This window comes from Rhineura floridana, chromosome 10 (genome assembly GCF_030035675.1).
Source record: "Rhineura floridana isolate rRhiFlo1 chromosome 10, rRhiFlo1.hap2, whole genome shotgun sequence".
Lineage (NCBI taxonomy): Eukaryota > Metazoa > Chordata > Lepidosauria > Squamata > Rhineuridae > Rhineura > Rhineura floridana.
In genome coordinates this window covers 46477867-46502824 of record NC_084489.1, presented here as the reverse complement: position 1 = coordinate 46502824, position 24958 = coordinate 46477867, and the positions used below count along the sequence as shown (strand labels likewise).

General features: G+C 39.2%; 1 protein-coding gene across 4 annotated transcripts in view; it reads right to left on the bottom strand.

Annotated features, from left to right (window-relative positions):
• The window catches only part of DGKB (diacylglycerol kinase beta), a 430346-nt gene that overhangs the window by 30497 nt on the left and 374891 nt on the right, over positions 1-24958 (bottom strand). The window contains exon 23 of one of the 4 annotated variants that reach the window (XM_061585674.1): positions 11787-11851. The exons of the other annotated variants lie outside the window; for them this stretch is intronic. Within the exon in view, the coding sequence (XP_061441658.1) occupies positions 11814-11851 (38 nt within the window). The 3' untranslated portion in view covers positions 11787-11813. Of the gene's footprint in view, positions 1-11786; positions 11852-24958 lie in introns of those variants that run through there. 4 annotated transcript variants of the gene reach the window in all.

The window sequence follows — 24958 nt, the reverse complement described above, 5'->3', positions numbered from 1 at the left end:
TTTTACGGTGGGTTTTTTTCCGTTGCACGCCATTTTGACGTCATTTTCGTGCGACGTGTCTCATTATCGTCAATGGGTTTCGCTTTACGGCAATTTCCACTTTACAGTGGGGGTCCGGAACGGAACCCGCCGTATGAGCAGGGTGCTACTGTATAAGAAAACTCCAGTTTATAGTAAGAATGAGGAAATCTGTCAATTTCAGCTTCTCTGTTTCCCATTTTCCATCATACACAGTTCTTCACATTTCCACTTCAGTTTAAATTTTTTTGAAAAAAGTCCTCATAAATTCCATCGTTTTAATGTGAATTTATCCCAATAAGTTTGCATTTGCATTTTGCCTAATCTACACATTTTTGCAGAGCAATTTCCCGTAATATAATGCATTTTTGTTGGTTATTCTCACTAATATATGTTTTTATGCACAATTTACTTTGGTATATCCATTTTTGTGCACATTATTGGGACACTACAAAATCTGGAGAAGTGTGACTTTCAAAGGATGGCTGTGTTTTGGTTTGAGTAAATGTGAACTGAATCAAATTTCTGTCCCATCTGTACTTTGGAGGCCTGCTTATGGGCTTCCAAAAGGCAGCGAGCTGACTACTGTGAGATGCAGCATGCCAAACTGGATGGACTTTTGCTTTGATCTAGCAGAGCTCTTGTGTTTTACAGGCAACACAAAAATCACAGGATGGTTGAAATGCAATTGCAAATCTTCTTGCATGACCATCAATTAATCAATCCATCAATCCAAAAAACCTCAAACATGCACATTTAAAACTCCAGTTCTTTCTTTCACTCTTGCACACTAACAGTAGGAGAGAGTGACTCAAAATGCACCTAAAGTAGCACATGAGGAATCTAAGTATAATCATCTATTAACTGGAATGTGAGGGCTGGAAAGGAAAAAAAACTAATTCATTTAATAATACCTTGTGACAAATTTTAATGTATACCAAGGGTTTTTGTGAGAAGTATTCTTCTTATGTGAGTTCAATGTGTGTGTCTCCCTTCTCCCCTTAAACAAGCACAGTTTCTGATTAATATTAAAGAGTAAAATGAGACAAGAAATTTGGCACTCAAAGTGCTATCCTCTTCCTCTCTGTGAACAGAGCATTAAGAACAAACACCAACTTCCAGAGTTCTAGCATTTTGAAACAAGGGGTTTCATCTTCCACTTTTGGGAGATCATTATGGAAAACCTTTGGTATACCTTGGGAAAAATGTATTCTGTTAACAGTGATTCTTTTAATAGCTGGAAGCACAATTTTGCTTTGAAGCTAGCTGTCCACACAAAAAGGTGCCTATTATTTTAAGCTGTATTCTTTTTAAAAAATATTTGTTTTAAAAGGATGTTCACTGTATTAGTTTTATAGTTCCCTTCATGCAATGGAACAAAAGCCATTCTATGAAACGATTCTGAACTTGGACTCACTGTTAAAAAAAGGGGGGGGAGCAAAGTTCTCTGTTTTTATCAAATTTGATTGCTGCAGCTGTTCCCAGTTTCTGTATTTTAAAAATAGCCTTATTCAGTGCCTTGTTGGCTAAAGGCCAGAGTATCATTAGAACATGATGTACAGAAAAACCTCTATTCAGTTACAGATACAGAAATATATTTAAGATCAGTGGGGGTCATCTGAAGCAAACACTTGTAAAGGGAAAATGGAATTTTAATGTGCTCAGACCATTCGCTGCTTTTAGCTGGATATTTAAGAAATTCAAACCTGATATCTTTCTGTTTGTCCGGGCGATATCAGATTGCTGCACATCAGGCACAAAACAATATGAACAAATCAGAGCCGTTTCCACTAACAGAAATAGATCTTGTTCTCAGATTACTTCCAACAGTTTTGGCATTTACTTCAAATGGTTTCTAGTAACATTATACATTTCAGTGGTCTATAAACATGCCCTTACCTAGAAAAGAAAGATACTGGAACTGAGAAAGTTGAATCAATGCAATCAACATGTGAGTTGTACACCATGTTAAACTGTACATCTCACACAGTGTCTACATAAATAAAAGGCAAATCACAATTAAGGATGAAGTCCCCTACCCCCAACACTCATATATACATTCTGTTTATCATTGCTATTTCCCTACTCGTTCCTCCAAGGAAAACATTTTAGCATGTGAAGTTACCCCAGGGTCTTCTGCTTTTGTGTTTTCTCCATAATTCCTTGGACTGTTCTCATTGATCATACTCAATTCATGCACAAAAGCAAATGAGTTGCTTCCCAGGGAAAAATAGTACCTAGTTCTGCTGTAAGCAAGGACAGAGAGATCCTACTTTGCTTCGATTTTTTTAGCTCCACAATCCAGGACTAGTTACTGTTTTTAATAGGCATCCATATGCCTGTTCCCGCATCATAGTAATGGTTAGGGTTAATGGCAGAGCTTGGAAGATTACTTTTGAAAAGGTACATGGCTACATGTACCCTTTTTGTTACATGGTCCCCAAAAGATATGTTACCATTACAATTACAATTGTTCTGAAAGGAATTGATTACTTTACGGTTACTCAAAAGTAATCACTACAATTACAGTTAAGTTACTTTAAAAACAAACAAACTAGAGTGCTTACAAGGGGGTGGCCTTGGCTGCTGCTCACCTACAAAGCCTAAAACAACATTAAAAATAAATCCACACAAACACAGAGGTAGTAAAATAATTATTTTTATCCACAAGATAACAGTGCTGATCTCTCCGCTGGTAAGGGAGATGGGGAGGGAGGCAGAGGCTACTGCTCAGATTTTTGCATGTCAAACCAAGTGCAACCCCCCCCACACACACACTCAGCCAACAAGCATCATCTCTCTCATTCAACCACCTCCTGCATCCTGCCCTGTGACCAACTAAGGGACACCCACCCAAGAAACATTTTCCCCTGGGGTGCAAAAAAGTAAAAACATTGCAAATGTAGCAAAGTAGCCAGGGAGAGGGGCAGAGATGGCTTTGCATGTCAAGTGCAAACACAATATTCACTCACTCACTCACTCACTCACTCACTCACTCACACACACACACACACACACACACACACACACGGTTGTCTGTCATCTCCACAGGTCTTTATTCCATTCCACTGCTGTCTCCTGCTCCTCCATCCATGTGCCCTCTGGCTCCTTTTCCCCTCCACTTCATTCTTCACCACCATTGTCCATTTTTTTAACAATTGTTTTCTCCACTCTACCCCATCTCCCTCTCCACCTCCTCCCTCGTCACCTCCTATACACCCACAGAGCACGAGGGAAGAGCTATGCTGCACAGAAGCCTGGTTTAAGCACATGATTTTCATCCATGAATCAGAGGAGCAGAAGACTTCCCCTGTTCCCACCCCAGTAATGCTTGAAACATTACAATAACTCCTCAAAAGTAATAAAAATTACTTCTTGTTCCATTACAGTAAAAATGTAAAGAAATTACCCACCCGTTCCTCAAAAAAGTAATAAATTACAAGTAGTTTGTTTTTTATAACTGATTACTTCCAAGCTCTGATTAATGGCTAGGAGAGATTGTTAACAGAGAGGAACAAGGGGCACATGCATCAAACTTTGGCAGTGTATCCTCTTCACTTAACACAGAAGTGTTCCTGTTTCAGGTTCTAGCCAATCAGTCAGCCATACCCTCCTCTAGGATACTATATGGTATACACTGCTAACAGCTCAAGTATAGCATTTTACTTCCCTTCCACCAGTTTTCCATTTCTGTTTCCAACTGAAACTCAACATTCCATGGCTACTTAGCTTCAGCAGTTTTCTTTGGGCCATTTGGGATGAGCTAGCCCCTTTAAGTTCTTCTTTTGCAGAGTTTTTGTACAAATCAAACATGCTGCTACCTCCCTTCTGTTTCTCAGTGGGTCTATTTTCGCTGCATTTCAATCAGCACTCAGCACAAGCGTTTGCTATTAGAGGGAGTGGTGATGGGGAATTATGTGAGATGAAAACTGAATAGGGCACAGTGTAAAGTCAGATGTATAGATAAGTGAATATGTTTTCATTCTCAGGTAGTTCATTAAATCGAAACTAGGGTTACATGTTATACTTGTCATGAGGATCTGTACTCCCTATGGAGAACTGGTGGGTGGAGAAACTTAATAGTGCACTTTATTTATATTTGAATCTTCATGATGCCACCATAACATAATTCTAAAAGAAAAACAGAGGGAAATCTATAAGCAGGCATGCAAAATCAGAACATGAAGATTTGTAGAACATATTTTGGTTGTAAAGCACTCCTCTTCTGTATTTAGATTTGAGGATGTTAAACAATTTTGTAACATATGGACTGCATGGTAATAGTGACTTAAGCAATAACAATTTTTCAGTGCATATCCTCATACATTCTACTGACCTAGAAGAAAAGAAGTCCTTAGATCATCATCATATGGTATACTCTTTTTCTCTTCTCCTCTCAGACAATTAGATACATGGAGTAACTGCAGGTGGTTTATGTTCCATAAGTGCACTCAACTCTGCTCTCATCCTCAGGCAACTGCTTTTTTGTTTTAAAGTTTTATATGTTGCTGTTCAATATAAATGTTTCCAGAGCAGCTTACAAGTAAAATTAAGAGTTTAAAAGCCTGGAAAAATTTTTTAAAAAGTCTTCACTGTGTGCCTAAATGACATCAGAGAAGTGACCAGATGAGCCTTTCTGGGGAGAGCATTTCACCACCCAGCAGGGCACCACCACCAAGAAGGCTCTCTCCTGTCACCACTGCCTCATCTCAGATGATGGATGCATCTGGTGAAGGACTCCTGAAGACAGTATCCGTGTATAGGCAGGCTCATCTTGGAAAAAGCAATCTTTCAGGTAACGGGGACCTAATCCATTTAGGGCTTTAAAGGCAAGCATCCACACTTTGAACTGCTTGGAAAATAAAACTGGGAACTAGAACAGTTTTTTAAGCACTGGCAAGATATCTGCCCTACTTTCAGACCAGCTTCAGGACAGCTTTCAAGGGCAGCCCCATGCACACTGCATTTCAACAGTGTAGTTTGGAGGTTAGCAGCACATTGCTAACAGTTGGCAGGCTATTTCTGTCTAGGAGGGATCACAGCTGGCAAACCAACTACAGCTGGAGGACAATGTTGTCTGCCACTGATGCTACTTGGGCATCCAAAGAGAGAGACAAACCTAACAGAAAACCCAGCTCCTTTAGGACAGGCTGAACATCACCTCCCTTAGCTGACAAACCAACTAGCAAAGCATAGGGTCAAGCATACTGTTGCTTCACCAAGCACTTTGACCACATTCTTAGCGTATAAGCAACTGAAAGTCATTCAATAAAGCTGGACTAGATGGTGTTCTGGACAAATCTCTTGCGTGAACTATAACAATACAGGCGTCCAAGTTGAGGTGAATACAAGCGATTTTATCCCGAAATACTTGTCACAGCATGTCCCCAAGGGTTCCTTAATATGCCACATGGGCCTTGTTGCTATAAATTAGGAGTGGGGAACTTTTTCCAGCCAGAGGGCTGCATTCCCCCATAGGCAACCTTCTGGGGGTAACATGCCAATGGGGGGGGGGACAGGGCCTGAGACAAAAATGGATGTGGCCAGGGACAAAAAATATGTGGATCAAAACATTTGTTCAGTAGGCTAAAATCTATCCGTGTAAAAAGCAGAGGTTTCAAAGCACACATCCTTCCATCCAGGCAAACAAGATTAGCATAGTTCAAGGACACATTCCAGTCATGCAAAAAATAAGGGCATGTACCAAGACGGTGAGTGTGGGGCTTGGGGAGAGTCCCGAGGGCCAAAGAAAGAAGCCTGGAGTGCTGCATTCAGTTCCTAGATTCCTCACCCCATACTGTAGACCAGTGTTTCTCAACCGGTGTGCCTCCAGATGTTGTTGGACCACAACTCCCATCAGCCTCAGCCAGCATTGCCAATGGTCAGGAAAGATGGGAATTGTGGTCCAACAACATCTGGAGGCACACCGGTTGAGAAACACGGCTGTAGACCCTGGACTACCTAGAAAATCTGTGTTGGACCACACCGTGCAGATGTAATCATGGTACAGAAGCCACTGAGGGTCAAGATGGTGATCTAACATACACACACATGGAAATGTCTTTTCTGCTCCAAGGAGGGCAAACCCTGCATCTGAGAAAACATTGCCTTAGGCTGCTGCCACATGCATAATTTGTGCAAAATGTTATATTTGTGAGAATGTTCATTAAATGCGGAAGAAAATGGAAATGGACTGTCTTCAAGTCGATCCCAACTTATGGCGACCCTATGAATAAGGTTTTCATGGTAAGCAGTATTCAGAGGTGGTTTACCATTGCCTTCCTCTGAGGCTGAGAGGCAGTGACTGGCCCAAGGTCACCCAGTGAGCTTCATGGCTGTGTGGGGATTCGAACCTGGTCTCCCAGATCGTAGTCCAACACTCTAACCACCACACTACACTGGGGATGAGATACCACACAAACCTCTGTGAGGTCACAAATAAGAAGCAACAAATCCTGGCAGAGTTCCCTCTGCTTGAGGGAAACTGTATAGGAAATAATTCTGAAATCTAACAAGGCCCAAAACCTGACTGGCAAAAACAGGGTTTGTTTCACAATTCTGACAATTCTGCTTCAATAAATATATATGAATTAAGCTTCATGGGCACTTAATCATAGAGACATACTCCTCCACACCATGACAATAAAAGGGGGGATATGCTCCCCCCCATAATAGGGAAGGTATTATGCAGAGAGGAAAACAGCAGATAGGACATGTGAAGTCACCCTAAATTATGCTGCTGAGTAAAGTTTGGGTGAAATTGTTTAATTTGCATATTTATGTTCATAAGGAGAAAAAAACCTGGTGATAGGATTCTGTAACCCCCTGCTGATAACAGTGAATGGAAAAGATTGCTTGATCATATTTGGCAAGAACCTTTTTTTTTTTATGAAATATTGAAATAATTGACACAGAGGGCTGTGCTTTAGGCTCAAATACACACTCCAATGGGGCTATTTATGTGCTTAAAGTTAAGTGTGCAGACAAGTGCTTTTCTGCACCATATTTGTATTTCAAGGGCTCATATCAGAGAATAGAGGCCTTTAAAATAATGCTTCTTATAAATCAAAACAACAGATTGTGTGGCTGTAGAGCTAACAAAAAGCATGCTTTACAACGTAATGCTGTGACTATGTATGAGACGCATAGTACAATAATTTTCCCTTCCAAAAGCATATGTCATCGACACATAGGAAAGCAACAGAAACATTTTTACCTCTCCATCTTAAAAAACAAAATAAAACAAAAAAAGCAAACTGGTATCAACACTCCGTCCAGAAGTGCAGGAGGTAACTGGTAATACTTTGAAAAGACTGAAAGCAAGTGAATGATGCAGGTGCACTAATAAATGGGTGGTCTTTGGATTACAGTATTTATGTGTGCTGTATTTGAGCAAAACATCAACCTAAATGTTACACACACAAAGTAGCACAACAAGAACATCTGTGTTGGGGGACTAAGCTGGCATGGCTGACACCTCCAGTGCCAGGTGCAAAGGAAATGTCAGGACAGCTTGAGAAATCTTGACAGCAAGCATCCGTGTGCATCAGATTATCTCCTACGCTCCCAGCTTCACACTATGCACTGGAGTATTTTTTTACATTTGACTCTGGATTGGTTATTTGGTAAGTTTCATTCGTCCCAATGCTGACTCTTAGTTTGAAGATGGACACCATAACAATTCCACACACACACACACCACACCAGTCTGTATCATCTTCAATCTGTTTTAAAAAGGATTGTTTTCCATAAACAAAAGACTAATAATATTTATTTATTTATTTATTTATTAAATTTATATCCCGCCTTTCATCCCAGTAGGAGCCCAGGGGGGCAAACAAAAACACTAAAAACACTCTAAAACCTCATAAAAACAGCTTTAAAAACATGTTAAAACAAAACAGCTTTAAAAACATGTTAAAACAAAACAGCTTTAAAAACATCTTTTTTAAAAAAAGCTTTAAAAACATCTTTAAAAGCAATTCCAGCATTTACGCAGATGAGAGTTTGCATTTTAGAACGTTCTTAGTTGTGGAGTAAACTCTAGAACTAGAGTTTTGAATCAGGCAGTGCCCTTGACAGATTTAATAAAATCTACTCCTTTGGCTCAACATTTAAGAAGCCTTCAGGGGTATAGTCACTGGTAGACTGGTAGAACAAGCTTATATATATTTATTCAGAAGTAGGTCCATCTGGTTTCTATGGGATTTACTCTCTAGTGCACATGTTTAGGATTGCAGCCTGAGAAAGTTTGTAACTGAAATTAAGAAAATCTTCCCTATGAATAGTGAACTCCAGTAGTGAGTGCTGCTAGGATTGGAGCACAAGATCAGGAAGAAACAAGAAGGAGGTGACAGAGGTTTGGGGGAACATAATGAGGAAAAAGCATGTTGAGAAGTCATGGAACGTTGCAAAAAAAAAAGTGGAGGAGAGAGAAATGAAATGGAGTCTCTCTCTCTGCAATCCAAATTGCAGAGGTGAGGGGCTCTATCCTGATTGGGACCACAACAGGGGTCAAAGGATTAAAGCCCACTAGCCTTCAAACTAGGGCCCCAATCTGGATCAGGGTTTCCATGCTGGCAATTTGTGGGGGGAAAAACACATTTCCCCCCCAAAAAAAATTCGCAAAGGCACAACCATGCAGTTAACATTGTTTGTATTTTGGCCCTTGGTTTCTTCAAAATGAAACCAGCTCCCAGTTGGAATCAAATTTTCACAAGATTCTAAAAGGTTTATCGTCTTCAGCCCATTATACCAAGAAAAAGAAATATTCATATATAAAAAATATCCAGCAGTCGGCTCACTTCACTGTCTTTATATTTCTTTTATAATGCATCTCCATTGATCAGGGTACTGGCATCACATTGATTCCACAAAATAAATGCATATAAGATAAAAATATTATCATTTCTATCTATCCTGTTTTGCTCTTTGAACATGTCATTTCTTACAGAACATTTGGAATGGATAAATGAATGAAACAAGGTATCCAAACAATTTGCTATCAATATGCAGAAATTAGTATTTATAGATTACACCATTTGGATAAGACCCATAAAGTCATTTCCTGTGAAATCCACTAAAAGTTCCTACTGATACCACTGGTAGCAGCATCTATTCCTAAGTTAATAGTGACTGTGGCTGCCATGTTAGACCCTCCTAGATGATCATAGAATCATAGAATAGTAGAGTTGGAAGTGGCCTATAAGGATATCAAGTCCAACCCCCTGCTCAATGCAGGAATCCAACTTAAAGCATGTTGTAAGACATGGATCTCCCACATTTGATCCAGGTTTATTACTAGAATGAAAGAGTGAGATATTATTATCTGTGTAGTCTACACTGAAAAAAATGTTTTAAAATCAAATAACCAGCAAGTTCAGGGCCAGGAAAAAAATGATGAAAAGAGAACAATTATGAATGGTTGTTTAAAGTTACATTACCACTGCTTAGTCTGCAATCAAATCTTTTGATGAAAAACACTGTTTTATCCTCTTGACAAGTGAATTTTTAACTGTCTGCCCATCTCAAAGCCTCCTAAATGTTTTCTAAAATGACTAGCACAATCTTATATGTATCTACTCATAGCAAACTACACATTATGCTAAATGGGCACTGCATAGCTATGACTTCAGTTTTTTTTTTAATTACATGCTGGGAGTGGGGGTCATCTCAATTCTTAGAGAGAAAAATATCCACTTTGAACTTTTAAAAATCCTTGTAGCCATGTGCACTGGGGTGGTGGTGGGAAGATTATCTGAATTTTATTAAACAAACGTTATATACTTACTGCTTGATTGTAAAACAACCTCCAAGTGGTTTACATGAAATATTAAGATTATCAATTCACTAACAGGTAAAAAAACCTTGCAGTTTAAGAACATACCTATAGCCATCAAATATTTCTATCAAACTTTTAAAAGCGGGGAAATTGGGCAGTTATAGTGAATGCACAAGGGGAGCAGGAGTCCTGACCTGCTCTCTGAGATATTGTACTGCCCTACAAATTTGTCAAAATACAAACACAATTTTGGTTGGTCTTTCACCGTCCAATCCACTTCCTGTGTAGCTTGGAAGAATTTGGTAACATGTGCCACTGGGCAGAGGGGAAGCCCCTTTCCTTTCCGAAAGGAAAACATTGTGAACAATGTCATTATTTTTCAGCGTTCTCCCCACCTTTTTATTCTACAGCAGGCACATGTAGTCTCCCACCCAAATTTAAACCAAAGCTGTCACTGGCCACATCCATACCAGACCTTTATTTCACTTTGGACAGTCATGGCTTCTCTCAAAAAATCCTGGGAAGTATAGTTAGTGAAGGGTGCTGAGAGTTGCTAGGAGACGCCCTGTTCCCCTCACAGAGCTTCAATCAGAGTGGCTGACTGTTAAACCAGTCTGGCCACTGGAGCTCTGTCAGGGGAATAGGAGTCTCCTCTCAGCATCCTTCACAAACTATACTTCCCAGGTTTCTTTGGGGGAAGCCATGACTGTCTCACGTGAAATCAAAGTCTGGCATGGGTGTGGCCCCCTGATTAGCCAAGCCAAGCAGCTGTGAGTCTGGCTTTTAGAACACTGACAGCTGGTTCTTACTGAGCATGCCCGGCCTTATCATTGCCTTTAATGTTAAATTTCTTAAATTAATTAAAAATCAGCTATGCATTTTTTAAACTTTTAAACTGCAGAAGAGGAAAGTCAGAGTATGGGGGAAGGTCAGTAATACAGGTACTCTGTGAACACGGCTAATTTTTAATTAATTTCAACAAATTATGAGAACACTGACAGAAAAAGTCCAGCGGGTCTGGTTTCTCTCTCTCTCTTTTTACACTTTCAACTCTTGATTCTCTCTTACTGCTTTGTGTATCTCCATAAATATTTAGAGGGTTGTTAAGCAAGCAGTTCTGAGTTCAGGACTCAAGTTTTGTAAGGTTTTATTTTCAAATGAGCTTATGGGAAGCATCAGAATTGCATGGTATTTTCAATTTAACAATGTGGAATGTGAAAAATCCATATTGGCTATACTCTTGTGGCTGTCTAATAAAAGGAGTTAAAAACAAGTAATTCAAAACATTTAGAAGACAATTAAAATCAGCAGTAAATTAAAACATGTCTATATGTCTGAATAGCCTTGTCTAAACAGAAATGTTTTAACCACATGCCAAAAGAATACAGGAAAGGGGCCTGCCTGATGTCAATAGGCAGAGAGTTCCAATGTGTAGGTGCTGCCATACTAAATGATCCATTGTTTACAAGCATGGAACAAGTATTATGTGGGACCTGTAACAGTGCCAGTTCCACAGATCAAAGTGGTTGAGTGGGCCCATATGGAGCAATTGAATTTATTATTTATTTATTGCATTTATATCCCACCTTATCGCCAAAGAGCTCAAGGTGGTTTATATGGTTCTGCCCCTCCTCACTTAATCCCCATGACAACCCTGTGAGAGAGGTTAGGCTGATAGGCAGTGAGCTTCATGGCTGAGTGGAGATTTAAAACCTGGCCTCCCAACCTAGCCCAACACTCTAACCACTATACCACACTGGTAAGGAGATCCTGCAAATAATTAAAGTAAAAAACAAAGATGCAGCTGAATGCTATGCAGTCAAAAATACATAAAAATAAAGACATTCTTGTCCCTGGTTTCTAAATATTTAATACTGCATATATAATACATACATATTAAAATTAATTGATAAATGTTAAATAATACCATATTAATAATTATGAGAGGCTGATTTTAAATGAAGCATGCTATTGCAAATCTTAATCCCTTGTTTTTCATCTTTTTCTTGTTACTTCAATTTTTAAAGCCAGACTCCTCCATCATTTTCTGACCTGAAATGAAACACCATCTGGTATGAGCATGTTGAGATTCGGCATAAATGAAATGGAGTTGTTTTTCTTGATATGACTCTAAAACTTAAATATATTAAATAAAAGTAGTTAAAATACAATTTTAAGTAACAAATATGTTGCAGTTTAAGAAATAATGCAAGTTCACATCATCTGAATAATATGCTATTAATTAATTTTATTTATTTATTTATTACATTTATATACCACCCCATAGCCGAAGCTCTCTGGGCAGTTTACAGCAATTAAAAACAATAAAAACAAATATACAAAGTTTAAAACACAAAAAACAATTTAAAAACAATTTAAACAAATTAGAAACAATTTAAAAACACAGGCTAAAATGCCTGGGAGAAGAGGAAAGTCTTGACCTGGTGCCAGAAAGATAACGGTGTTGGCGCCAGGCACACCTCATCATAAAAATCATTCCATAATTTGGGGGCCACCACTGAGAAGGCCCTCTCCCTTGTTGCCAGACTCCCAGCTTCCTGTGGAGTAGGCACCTGGAGGAGGGCCTTAGATGTTGAGCATAATGTACGGGTGGGTTCATGTCGGGAGAGACGGTGCATCAGGTACTGTGGTCCCACGCCGTGTAAGGCTTTATAGGTTAAAACCAGCACCTTGAATCCTGCTCAGAAACATCCAGGCAGCCAATGCAAGCGGGCCAGAATCGGTTTTAAGTGTTTGAACTGTCTGGTCCCTGTTACCAATCTGGCCACTGCATTTTGCACAAGCTGCAGCTTCCGAACTGTCTTCAAAGGCAGCTCCACGTAGAGCGCATTGCAGTAATCTAGCTTGGAGGTTACCAGAGCATGGACAACTGAAGCCAGGTTATCCCTGTCCAGGTAGGGGCGTAGTTGGGCCACCAACCGAAGTTGGTAGAAGGCACTCTGTGCCACCGAGGCTACCTTAGCCTCGAGTGACAGAGATGGTTCTAGGAGAACTCCAAGCTATGAATCTGCTCCTTCAGGGGGAGTGCAACCCCATCCAGGACAGATTGGACATCCGCCATCCAGTCAGAAGAACCACCCACTAGCAGCATCTCAGTCTTGCCTGGAATGAGCCTCAGTTTATTAGCCCTCATCCAGTCCATTGTCGCAGCCAGGCACTGGTTCAGCACATTAACAGCATCACCCGAAGAAGATGAAAAGGAGAAACAGAGCTGTGTGTCATCAGCATACTGATGGCAACGCACTCGAAAGCTCCAGATGACTGCACCCAATGGTTTCATGTAGATGTTGAACAGCATGGGGGACAGAACTGACCCCTGTGGAACCCCATACTGGAGAGTCCAGGGTGCCGAGTAATGTTCCCCAAGCACCACCTTCTGGAGCCGACCCGCCAAGTAGGAGCGGAACCACCGCCATGCAGTCCCTCCACTCCCAACTCAGCCAGTCTTCCCAGAAGGATACCATGGTCGATGGTATCGAAAGCCGCTGAGAGATCAAGGAGAATCAACAGAGTCACACTCCCCCTGTCTCTCTCCCGACAGAGGTCATCATATAGGGCGACCAAGGCTGTTTCCGTTTCAAAACCAGGCCTGAAACCTGACTGAAATGGATCCAGATAATCAGTCTCATCCAAGAGTGTCTGGAGCTGGCCTGCCACCACTTGTTCAAGGACCTTGCCCAGGAATGGAACATTTGCTACCGGCCTATAGTTATTAAGATTATTTGCTACTGGCCTATAATTATTAATATTTTCTGGGTCCAGGGAGGGACTCTTCAGGAGTGGTCTCACTACTGCCTATTTCAGGCAGCCAGGGACCACCCCCTCTCACAGAGAGGCATTAATCACTTCCCTGGCCCAGCCGGCTGTTCCATCCCTGCTAGCTTTTATTAGTCAAGAAGGGCAAGGATCCAGCACAGAAGTGGCAGAACTTCTTTAATATTTCCATTCTAGAAATCTGACCTCTAAAATTTAAGTTGGATCACATGTATCTTATCTGCTTCATATTGTGTGGAATTTTTCACACCTAAATTCACTGAAAGACAGTGTGGTAGAGTGTTCTACTTAAGCTGGGCAAGTTTGAGTTCAAAATTCCATTCATGATGCTTGTTGGGGTACCTTAAGCCAGCCAGGTACTTCTTAGACTAAACCAGGGGTAGCCAATGTGGTGTCCTGCAGCTGTTGTTGGGCCACAACTCCTATAATCCATAACTATTGGCCATGGTGGCTGGGCCTGATGTTAGGGTCCAATAACACCTGGAGGGTACCACAAGGCTACCCCTGAACTAATCTAACCTTGCTCAACCTGCTGCTCTCCAGGCATTTTGAATTACAACTTTCATCAGCCTCAGCCACCATGGCTAATAGGCAAGGATGATGGTCGTTGTAATCCAACAGCAGCTGGAGGGCACCTGTTTGGGGAAGGCTGGTCTAATCTAACTCACAACTATGCAGTGGGTAGAATCATATATGCTGTCTTGATCTCCTTGGAGGACGAGTGAGATAGGAATACATGGGCTTTGGTGTACCTAACTACAGATCTATGACCTTGCAGATGTTTATAAAACACACAAAACACTAACTGCTGCTGTGTTCTTTTGTAGATAAATGCATTAAGAAGTTCAATCAATGTACAAGTGCTATAGATCCTATACATGAAATACATGAAGGGTTGTCTTAAGGAGGACAGAGAAAATTTCAGGATTGCTTTGTGTTTGTATTGTATATTGTGTGCATTGAGGCTTGTGGTGATGTGTGACATTGTACATATTGTGTTGCTCATGTAGTGTTTCAGGTTTCATTGCTTGCGCTATGCTGTGTTGTATGCATACATTGTAGTGTGAAAAAAACTCACTGTCCGTACATCTGATGAAGGTCCCATCTGCACATTACATTTAAAGCAGCATTGTGCCACTACAAACAGTCAGGGTTTTCTCCTCAAAGAATCCTGGGAACTGTAGTTTGTGAAAGGTGCTGAGATACCAATGTTCCCCTCACAGAGCTACCATTCCCATAGGTGCCTGGGAAGAGGGATTGGTTGTTAAACCACTCTGGGAATTGTAGCTCTGTGAGGGGAATAGCAGTTCTCCTAACTCTAAGCATCATTAACAAACTACAGTTCCCAGAATTCTTTGAAGGAAGCCATGACAGTTGGCTATCATATAATAAACTGGTATAATAGTGCTTTAAATGTCAGGAGCAGATGAGACTGAAGTAAGGTCTTGCTACAAACAAATCATGCTACAATCAATCAGTCTTTAAAGTGCCATAGGGAATTTTGTTGCAGTAGCCTAACATGGCAACTCCTCTGGAATTGAGTAGACAAGTTAGTCATTAATGACAATTGTAATACTCAAGTTTAAAATAGGCTTCAGTTTGTCCCTATTTCATAAGGGAGTAGCAACAGTAACAATGTTAACAAATCTATTGCTTCTTTCATCTGGGGAACTTGGTGTTCTTTATTTTGCAATGAATGTTGAAATTCTAGGCAGGTAGCCAAGACAGAGCCTTGATACCATTGATGCCTGCAGTTTTCTTTTTTCTTTTTTTAAAGTTACAATAAAAATACCATCTAATTGCTGCTTAATGCCCAAAATCATTCTGCATAGTCTCATTTCCATAGCTTGTTCATCTTCCTTTCCCTCTAATTTTGTTGACAGAAACCTCAGGGCAAATGATCATGAACCCCAAAGTAGAATTTGGGTATGCAATGAAATGGCAATCTTAGTGCCCTGCCTTGCAACGTTTTTTTAAAGCTAAGCAGCAGAAGCATGGTCAAATGTCAGTGCACCCTGATAAATTTTGAATGGTTCAAGTGGTAAACTAATCAAATAATTGTTTCACCATGGGCTTAATTTCACAAAATTCCTTCAGTCCTTACAGTATATCAGCCTGCCTTCAGAGTTGTGTGACTAATTTCTCAGAAAATCCCCACAGAGGTGAATGCCAACTCATAATTTTGTCATCTGCATCATGACTCAGCATCAAATAACATCGCTGATTTGGATGGAAAGACACCACAAGGTAACTCTCATGGTCAGATTTCAAGTCAAGCCAATGTGTCCCCATAAGGGAAGATGATAAGTTACATGTCAATAATACTAATACTAATACTAATACTAATACTAATACTAATACTAATAATAATTACCCCCAGGAGCAATTTTCAAGGAATCTGGACAGAACAACTCAGAAAAAAAGAAAAAGAAATCTGTATCCTTTTCTTAAAAACAATCCAAGGGATTATAAAAACCTCATTCTAATAATTAGTACTTCATCAGATTCATCAAATTAGTACTTCATCAAATAAAACAAAGAAATAAATTACAACTTGGTATATGTATTTGTGAGGAACTATTTCTTCTTGTACTTTTGCTTTCACTATGTTTCTTTCTTGAAAGGGGTAATGTCAAATCCCAGAAGACTATCTCCTTTCACAAAATATCTGCTTGAAGGGAATTAATAGCTCAGTCTACAGTCACACCAAACTGATGACACATGAAGCCATTGTTTTGTCCTGTGGCACAGCAACTGTTTTTAATGAATACCCAGAAATCTTGTTTCTGGTTCTATAGCTTTTTCCTTGGAAATCCCTAAGAAGCCATGATTGAGCAAAATCTGGCTCTGGAGATTCATATGTATGTATATAGTTTACTTGTATATCCTCTGATCTCTTCTGAAAACTTTCAGTTTCCTTGTTCTTTTCCCTTAACTGCCCCGCCCATAAAAACTCTGCATGCATATTATTAATGTAGGTCCCCAATTAAACAAAATGATGATGGGTTTGGATGTTTAATTAGGAAAATAAAGTCAATTCATCTGGGCTTTGCTACTGTGCACCCAGATGAAATAAACCTCTGGAGTGTTACCTATACAGATTCACAGTCTGTCATCAAATACAGCTGAGATTTTCCTCCCTACATTGCAAGCTCTTATTCACTGAAGACAGTGATACTATAATGTCATAGTGATAGTAAAGATTGTGGGAATGTCACACACTATATCTTTATAAAAGCAGTTCTTCAGCAAATATTCATGTTAAAATATATACTACTAATGTGATTCTGAGAAGAAAAATAGGAAATAGTTTTTCATGATAGTGTGATCGTACATATCACAGAGTTTTATGCTGAATAAATACTCACGAAGTGGTCCTATTTTCCTGCAACAAGGCCATTCTAGTCTCTTCCCAATGAATTCAGTTGGGTATATTGTATGGATATGTTTAATAATGCAACATTGCTAATTGCATTATTCAATTATTCCTTTTCTTTCTTGAATCAAAATAAGTTGCATTCTGGAAAAATACAGATTTTAATTTGTACCTTTTGCACATGCAGTGCACAGTTCTCTTTGAAACTCTGTGAACTCTTGCAAAGGTAAATAGCACATGATCAAGTCTTTTTTTTTAAAACAAAAACAGAACAGTATAGGAAAAAATTGTGGGAAGCATCTTAGGAAAGATCTCCAGTGAACTTAGAAAGGATCTCCAGTGTTGTTCCCTACTCTTTCAGAAAGTAAACAGAAAAGGAAGATTTATCCCCCTATTTTATTTGGTCGTATTTATTCTTGGTCGTATTTATTCTTGGTCGTATTTAATGTATATAATAAATCTACAAGAATAGGCACATTCACAAAGTAGATCCGTCTCATTTAAGTCATATAGTTAAACTATTTTAAAATTTTAGAGGTAGGCTCTGCATTTGTGAAGTTCAAAAAAAAAAGCTGCTGGGGGCATCACAATTTTTATGGGCACATATTACAGAACTGTGGTTTAAAAGAACCACATTTATGTAAGAGGGAAGGAAGGAAGGAAGGAAGGAAGGAAGGAAACTTGACTGCACCAAGGAAAGATGTTGTGGGTATCCATAATGACTTCAAACATTAGAGTTTTAGTGGTTAATGTACAGGACTGTACATTATACCCATTAAAATTATAACTTCTAAAATGGCCTTGAAATTCCATGGTGCAGGCAGTTGGGATTCTTGACAGTGATGGTGTTATGAATGAGAGGAGTCACACAAAAGAACTACAGCCAAGTTTCATATTTTAAAAATGCCCCAAAGCAGGATATTTACATGTTTGTGAGTTAACTTCAGCACTATATGTTGAGGAAAGCAATTGTCTCACTGTTCTTTTAACAGAAATAATTACAGCCTCTTACTATACACAAATTCTTAAGAGTTTTAGTAAGAGTCAGTCTAGTTTGATTGATACATGAATTTTCTCTGCAGGAAATTATCACATGGTAACAACCACCCAATTACCTTCAAGTTCTAGTGAGTGATGTATAGAACAGAGCCCCAGATTAATTTAGCGTCCACCTCTGTTAAGTGTCTGTATAAACAAAATCAGGATCAGAAATGTCATATAGGTGAAGCTGGACAAGGTGGAAAATTTATAGCAAGGTCAATGACAGGGAGCAGCAGGAAAGTCTAAAACAACCCAAGGAGCTATGAAAAGTTATTAACTAATCACACATTTATCTCAGGTAAGACCATCAGTAATTTGAATCATGCAAACAAAGCCTAAAGAAAGATATGCAAAGTCTTACCTTCCAGGTCTTGAAGACTTTCTGATTCTAAAATGACACTGTATAAGTGTCATAGGCATCTGTGTCTTGCTAATTCCAGTTATCACAAGCTGCTTTACAGATTTGATTTTGCAGCTGAAAATGAATGACTGCCAGACAAAGGGGCAGAAATGGCTGCAGCTGGCATTATTATTTCCTCAATTTGAAGGAAACAAACCAGAGACTAACAACATGGGAGGACAAAGGCTAAGTTGTTCCTTTGCATCTCTGGCACAAGGAGCCACTGGTCACTATACCATGCAGTGAATTATTTCAGTGAATTATTGTTGTTATTATATTTATATCCCACCTTTCCTCCAAGGAACTCAAGGTGGCATTCAGACACGGCACTTGCCCTCCCAATTTTATCCTAACAACAACCCTGTGAGGTAGGTTAGGCTGAGAGACAGTGACTGGCCCATGGTCACCCAGTGAGCTTCATGGCTGAGCAGGGATTTGAACCCTGGTCTCCCAGTTCTCAGTCTGACACTCTAACCACTACACTACACTGGCTCTGGACCTATTATCACTGTTTTGAGAGTTGTGTAGAAGTTATAGTGTTTTGCTTGCTGTGATGGGAATATGGTATTTATAATTTTAATAAAACCATAAAACTGTAGACAGAGAAGACATTGAATCCGATATAAAGTGCCATGAACACTGATGGCACTGTACAACTAAAGTCTAACAATGACATTAAATGTTGTGGAAACAGCTTTGGGGTAATATTATTAGCGCAAAAAAACCCTTTCTAGTAGCTCATAATATCAACTGAGAGACATCTTGCTCCTGCAAAACAGAAGTGTGAGTATTCATCAAATAGTTTGAAGACTAGGCAAGTTCACCATAATGTCTTTGCTGAGATGCAGGACAAAATAATCAAATCAAGGCAGGAGACTAATATGCAAACTTAAAAACAAATTATGTTTGTTGTTTCTGTCATGGCTCTTTAATTTCCCTCTACTGCTTCACTGTTTTCTGTTACTAAGAGTTCCAAATAAGGATTTGCATGCTAGAAGCAAATCAAAGTGAAGAGCAAACCTAATTTATGGGCCATGCAAAAGCTACAAGTGATCCTAAACATTTTGAAGTTACTCATATCTGTGAAATTTTGTATGTGGCAACTTGTTCCTCACAGGCTCCCAAGTAACAAAACAAAATTCCATTATGTTGAGCCAGTGGCATCAGTGTAGGGCCATATCCCCAAATATTCATAATCCAAGACCCATGGTTTACTTTAGAGAAAGTATGTGGTGCTGAATTAACTGCAGAACTGAAGGTTCACTTTCACTTCAGTTCCTTTCCCACTAAGTAGTTATATACCTAGTTTACTTGAGAAATATTCTAGTTTTGTCAGAATCGTCTTGTGGCCCAATTCACATGAATCCCTTTAGCATTCATTTTGTTGCACAGGGAAAGGCCATAGCTTACTGGTAGAGCATCCCAGGTTCAATCCCTGACATCTCCACTTAGAACTGGGAGAGATCCCTCTTGGAACTCCTGGAGAGCTGCTGCCAGTCAGTGTAGACAATCCTGAGTTAGATGGACCAATGGTCTGACTTGGTATAAGGCAGCTTCTTATGTTCCCATGCTATAAATATTATATTAATTCTTGCATTGACATCCCACCTTTTCTTCTAAAGAGCTCAAGGCAGCATACATGGTATACCCCCTTTATTTTCAGTGTGGGGTAGGTTAGGCTTAGAGATTATGATGTGCCCAAGGTTACCCGGTGAATTTCATGGCTGACTGGGGATTCAAACTTGAGTTCCCCTAGTCCTAACTAGAGATGAGCAAATATATGCATTCCAGTTTCTCTCAGTTTTTCATTTTTCCAGTCTTAATTTCAGTTCTCCACATTTCCAAATCAGTTCATGATTTTTTTAAAGTCCTCATAAACATTCATCAGCATTTTGTGTGAATGTCACCTAATATACATTTTTGTATGCCATTTTGCCTAATATACACATTTTTGCAAAGCAATTTTCCCTGTTAGAATGCATTGTTAAGTATTATTTTCACTTAATCTATGCATTTTTATGCACACTTCATCCTAGTATATGCATTTTTGTACACTTGGTTGGAGAACTGCATCACAAAATTCAGAATTTTGGAGAATGGCTCTGTTTTGGTTCACATGTTGTTTCATAAAGTACAAATTAGATAGATTTGCTTGGGCTCTTTCAGAACGGGCAGATGTAAATTGAATAAATAATAGCGATAATAAATGCGAACTGAATCAAATTTCTCCCCCATCTCTAGTCCTAGCCCAACACTCCTACACCTGCCCTGTCAACGTGGTAACACATTCCTGAGCTTTTCTCCCACAGTGGCAGCAATACGAATTAACATCTCCTAAGAATTGCTTGCTTTCTGCAGTTAGTGCACATGGACCATCTTTTCCTTTCTGAGACTATCAGGCACTTAGATAATCTTTTTTTTAACCTTTCTGCATGCCTCCCTGCCACCTGCATAGAGACTGGCCATAAGGGATACGGTTGTTTCCATAATGTTTGTGGAACTGTCTGCCTAGCCCTCTGCTCTTGCATCCAGTCTTGCTTGTGAGCTTCCCAAGGGCATCTGGTTGGCCACTGTGAAAATAGGACATTGGACTAGATGGGCCAATGGCTTGATCCAGCAGGGTCTTCTTAAGTTCTTAGCTCCCTCCCTACTGGTTTTATGGGATAAAGCTAATATGGTACCTTTTTTGTGATGTGCTTATAACCAATAAATATTGCTCCTGCTTGTTTTGTTCATTCCTGGATTGTCTTCCAAGAATGTGTTCTTTAATTATTTGTTTTTGTCTCTATTGCTATTACTATTTTTAGTTTATTTTTGCATTTGATATTTTAAACTTTGTTGTAAGTCACCGTTTTATCCACTGTGGAACCACAGGGCAGGCTAAATATATTTTAAATAAAGGAATTTTAAATGTGGGACATTCACAGATCATGCACATGCCCCAGTACATGCTCTGGATTGGCAGTGATGAACACAGGTTGAATCACATCAAGGGTTGACACTGCAGGAATTGAAATTTCTGAAACACTCTTGAGGATTTATTCTGAGAATAGCATTTTCTAAGAAAGCCTCTCTAAAAATTTCTACCTCTTGTTATATTTTCACAAATAAAATGGACCTAACATACACACGCACAAATATATATATATAAAACACATATGACTCAGCTTGTGATGAAAGACAAAAAGACAAAAGAAAGTACTTCCTCACATAGCGCATAGTTACACTATGGACTTTGCTCCCACAAGATGCAGAGATGGCCACCAACTTGAATAACTTTAAAAGAGGATTAAATAAATGCACATAGAATGAGGCTATGGCTACTAGCGATGATGGCTATCTTCTACTGCCACTATTGCAACTGGAATGGGTCAAAAGGTCATGTACTAACACTCTGTGCTTGAAAGAGTGGGCTATTCATCCACAAGCCTCCCATAAGCCTAAGGTATTCAAATGCTAGCACAGCAGAATGATGCTTATACAATACAGAGCTTGGAAAAGTTACTTTTTTGAACAACAACTACCATCAGCCCTAGGCAACATGGCCACTGGATTAGGCTGATGGGAGCTGTAGTTCAAAAAAGTAACTTTTCCAAGCTCTGATACAATATATAATTCTACAGAGCTGAAGAAGGTAAATAAATAAATAAATAAATAAATGTTAAAAGATCTTTACATTTATCTTTGGCTCAGAATAAGGCTTAGATACCAGATTCCACATACCAATGTCAGTGTCTTCTACACTCCATAGTGAATCAGAGGGAGCAATTCTGTTGCTAAATATTTGTAATACTCAAAATAGTGTCCAATAAGATTAAAATTACTCATTAGTTCAATGGGTAGGCCTCGTTGTGCTTATTGAAATAATTACAAGACTCCCATTGAGTTCCGCAAGAAAAAGATTATGTCCTATGAATTAAAACATGCCTGCACAGACCATCTACTTTCCATTGCCCAAATCTGCTTGCCTAAAAAATCTCTCAGAAAGACTTGCATACTTAAAGAGGACTTTATTCATGTTTAGCTTCCTGTAGCTAATTTGGCAGCTATATACAGCCATACACAATTACAACAGTAAATATGAGAGATGTGCCTAAATTGCAATGGAATGGTATTAGAATGCTTGTGCGTGTGTGTGTTTATATATACAGTATATAAATAATATTATAGGTGTCAGTGCTATTGTATTTCACAATGTGAAATATTTTATTTCATAACATGTACCTTTCCATAAAGCCTCATTTTGAAAATATTAAGGGAATTCATGTGTTGAGCCAGCTATTCTAACTACCTGTCTCTTTTAAGTTTGTACAGCATCTGATTTAGGTATCTGACCTGTACAAATGCTATGATACACTTGGAGACACATTTTATAGGGCCAGTAATGATAGCAAGACATCACTGAAATGGTATTTTAATTGCTCACATATTAACTTGATGTTCATAGAGTAATGTATTTAAAATTGCTCCTTGCTTCTCTCGGACACCGCTCTACAAATTGGAGAGGGGAAAAAAATATAATGATGTACTGAATATTGTACTGACCAGATCAGAAACACCCCCAGCTGCTAGACCTTTCACTCTGTGAAAAAAGCAGATCAATGACAGACCCAAAGAATGTGAAAAATTGTTTCAGAGCAAACCTTGTTTATTACGCCTAATTTTCTGATAACACTGCAATGAGGACAAATCGGGGTATCCAATGTTGAATGAAGGGAATTTTGTACTAATAGAAGTACTTTTTCCATCAGCCAAAACCACTCCAAACAGTCTAATTTGTATGTCACTGAAACAGGAACAATAAAATCTCCGCACCTTTATTCCTGTAATAGGACTGCTAATGCCATTAGATGACTATTTTTCTGTTTCCCTATTTTCATAAAACCCAGTTTCTGATAGGAAGACAGCAAATATTACATCCAGATGCATTTTGTAAGCAGTTATATTGATGGCTAGTAGAGGAAATATGGACCCTTCAATGCAATGATGACAATCCTATGTATTATGCAATCTCAAATAGAGGACAGCATGCCTGGGGCATGGAGAACTTCCTACAGGAAAGGTATCTACAGCTGCACCCCTGTAGTGTGTGTATCATATGCAATGATTATGGGTGGTTCATGTAAGGCCATGTTGGCAGTCAAGATATCCTAAAATGGAATGGACTTCTGGTGTTTTGAAGTTCAAACCACAATGGGCTGCAATCCAATGCACAGTTACTTGTGAGTAAGCACCATTGATTTACTATTGAGTACACATGCAGTTACTATACTTTCTTAATCATACCTAGAAACATGGTAAATTGCCTTAAACAATTAGACTAATAATTCAGTATTGTCTACTAGAAGCATCTCCTCTAGGTTACATTAAAAAGTCTTTCATATGTGCTCTGCCACTGAGCTATGGTCTTTCCCAATATTTTTAAATGTTATTTTTGTGTTGTTATCCAGTGCAACATGTCTAATTTTACTTTTTAAATTGAAGAAAATAAAAAAGAACACAAACTCTGGCAAAAGAAATGCAAGAAGACAATAAGGGATGATAAAAAAGAATTTGAGGAGCACATTGCTAAGAACATAAAAACCAACAACAAAAAATTCTATAAATACATTCAAAGCAGGAGACCATCTAGGGAGACAATTGGACCCTTGGATGATAAGGGAGTCAAAGGTGTACTAAAGAACGATAAGGAGATTGCAGAGAAGCTAAATGAATTCTTTGCATCTGTCTTCACAGTGGAAGATATAGGGCAGATCCCTGAACCTGAACTAACATTTGCAGGAAGGGATTCTGAGGAACTAAGACAAATAGTGGTAATGAGAGAGGAAGTTCTAAGTTTAATGGACAATATAAAAACTGACAAATCACCGGGCCCAGATGGCATCCACCCGAGAGTTCTCAAAGAACTCAAAGGTGAAATTGCTGATCTGCTAACTAAAATATGTAACTTGTCCCTCGGGTCCTCCTCCGTGCCTGAGGACTGGAAAGTGGGAAATGTAACGCCAATCTTCAAAAAGGGATCCAGAGGGGATCCCGGAAATTACAGGCCAGTTAGCTTAACTTCTGTCCCTGGAAAACTGGTAGAAAGTATTATTAAAGCTAGATTAACCAAGCACATAGAAGAACAAGCCTTGCTGAAGCAGAGCCAGCATGGCTTCTGCAAGGGAAAGTCCTGTCTCAGTAACCTATTAGAATTCTTTGAGAGTGTCAACAAGCATATAGATAGAGGTGATCCAGTGGACATAGTGTACTTAGACTTTCAAAAAGCGTTTGACAAGGTACCTCACCAAAGGCTTCTGAGGAAGCTTAGCAGTCATGGAATAAGAGGAGAGGTCCTCTTGTGGATAAGGAATTGGTTAAGAAGCAGAAAGCAGAGAGTAGGAATAAATGGACAGTTCTCCCAATGGAGGGCTGTAGAAAGTGGAGTCCCTCAAGGATCGGTATTGGGACCTGTACTTTTCAACTTGTTCATTAATGACCTAGAATTAGGAGTGAGCAGTGAAGTGGCCAAGTTTTCTGATGACACTAAATTGTTCAGGGTTGTTAA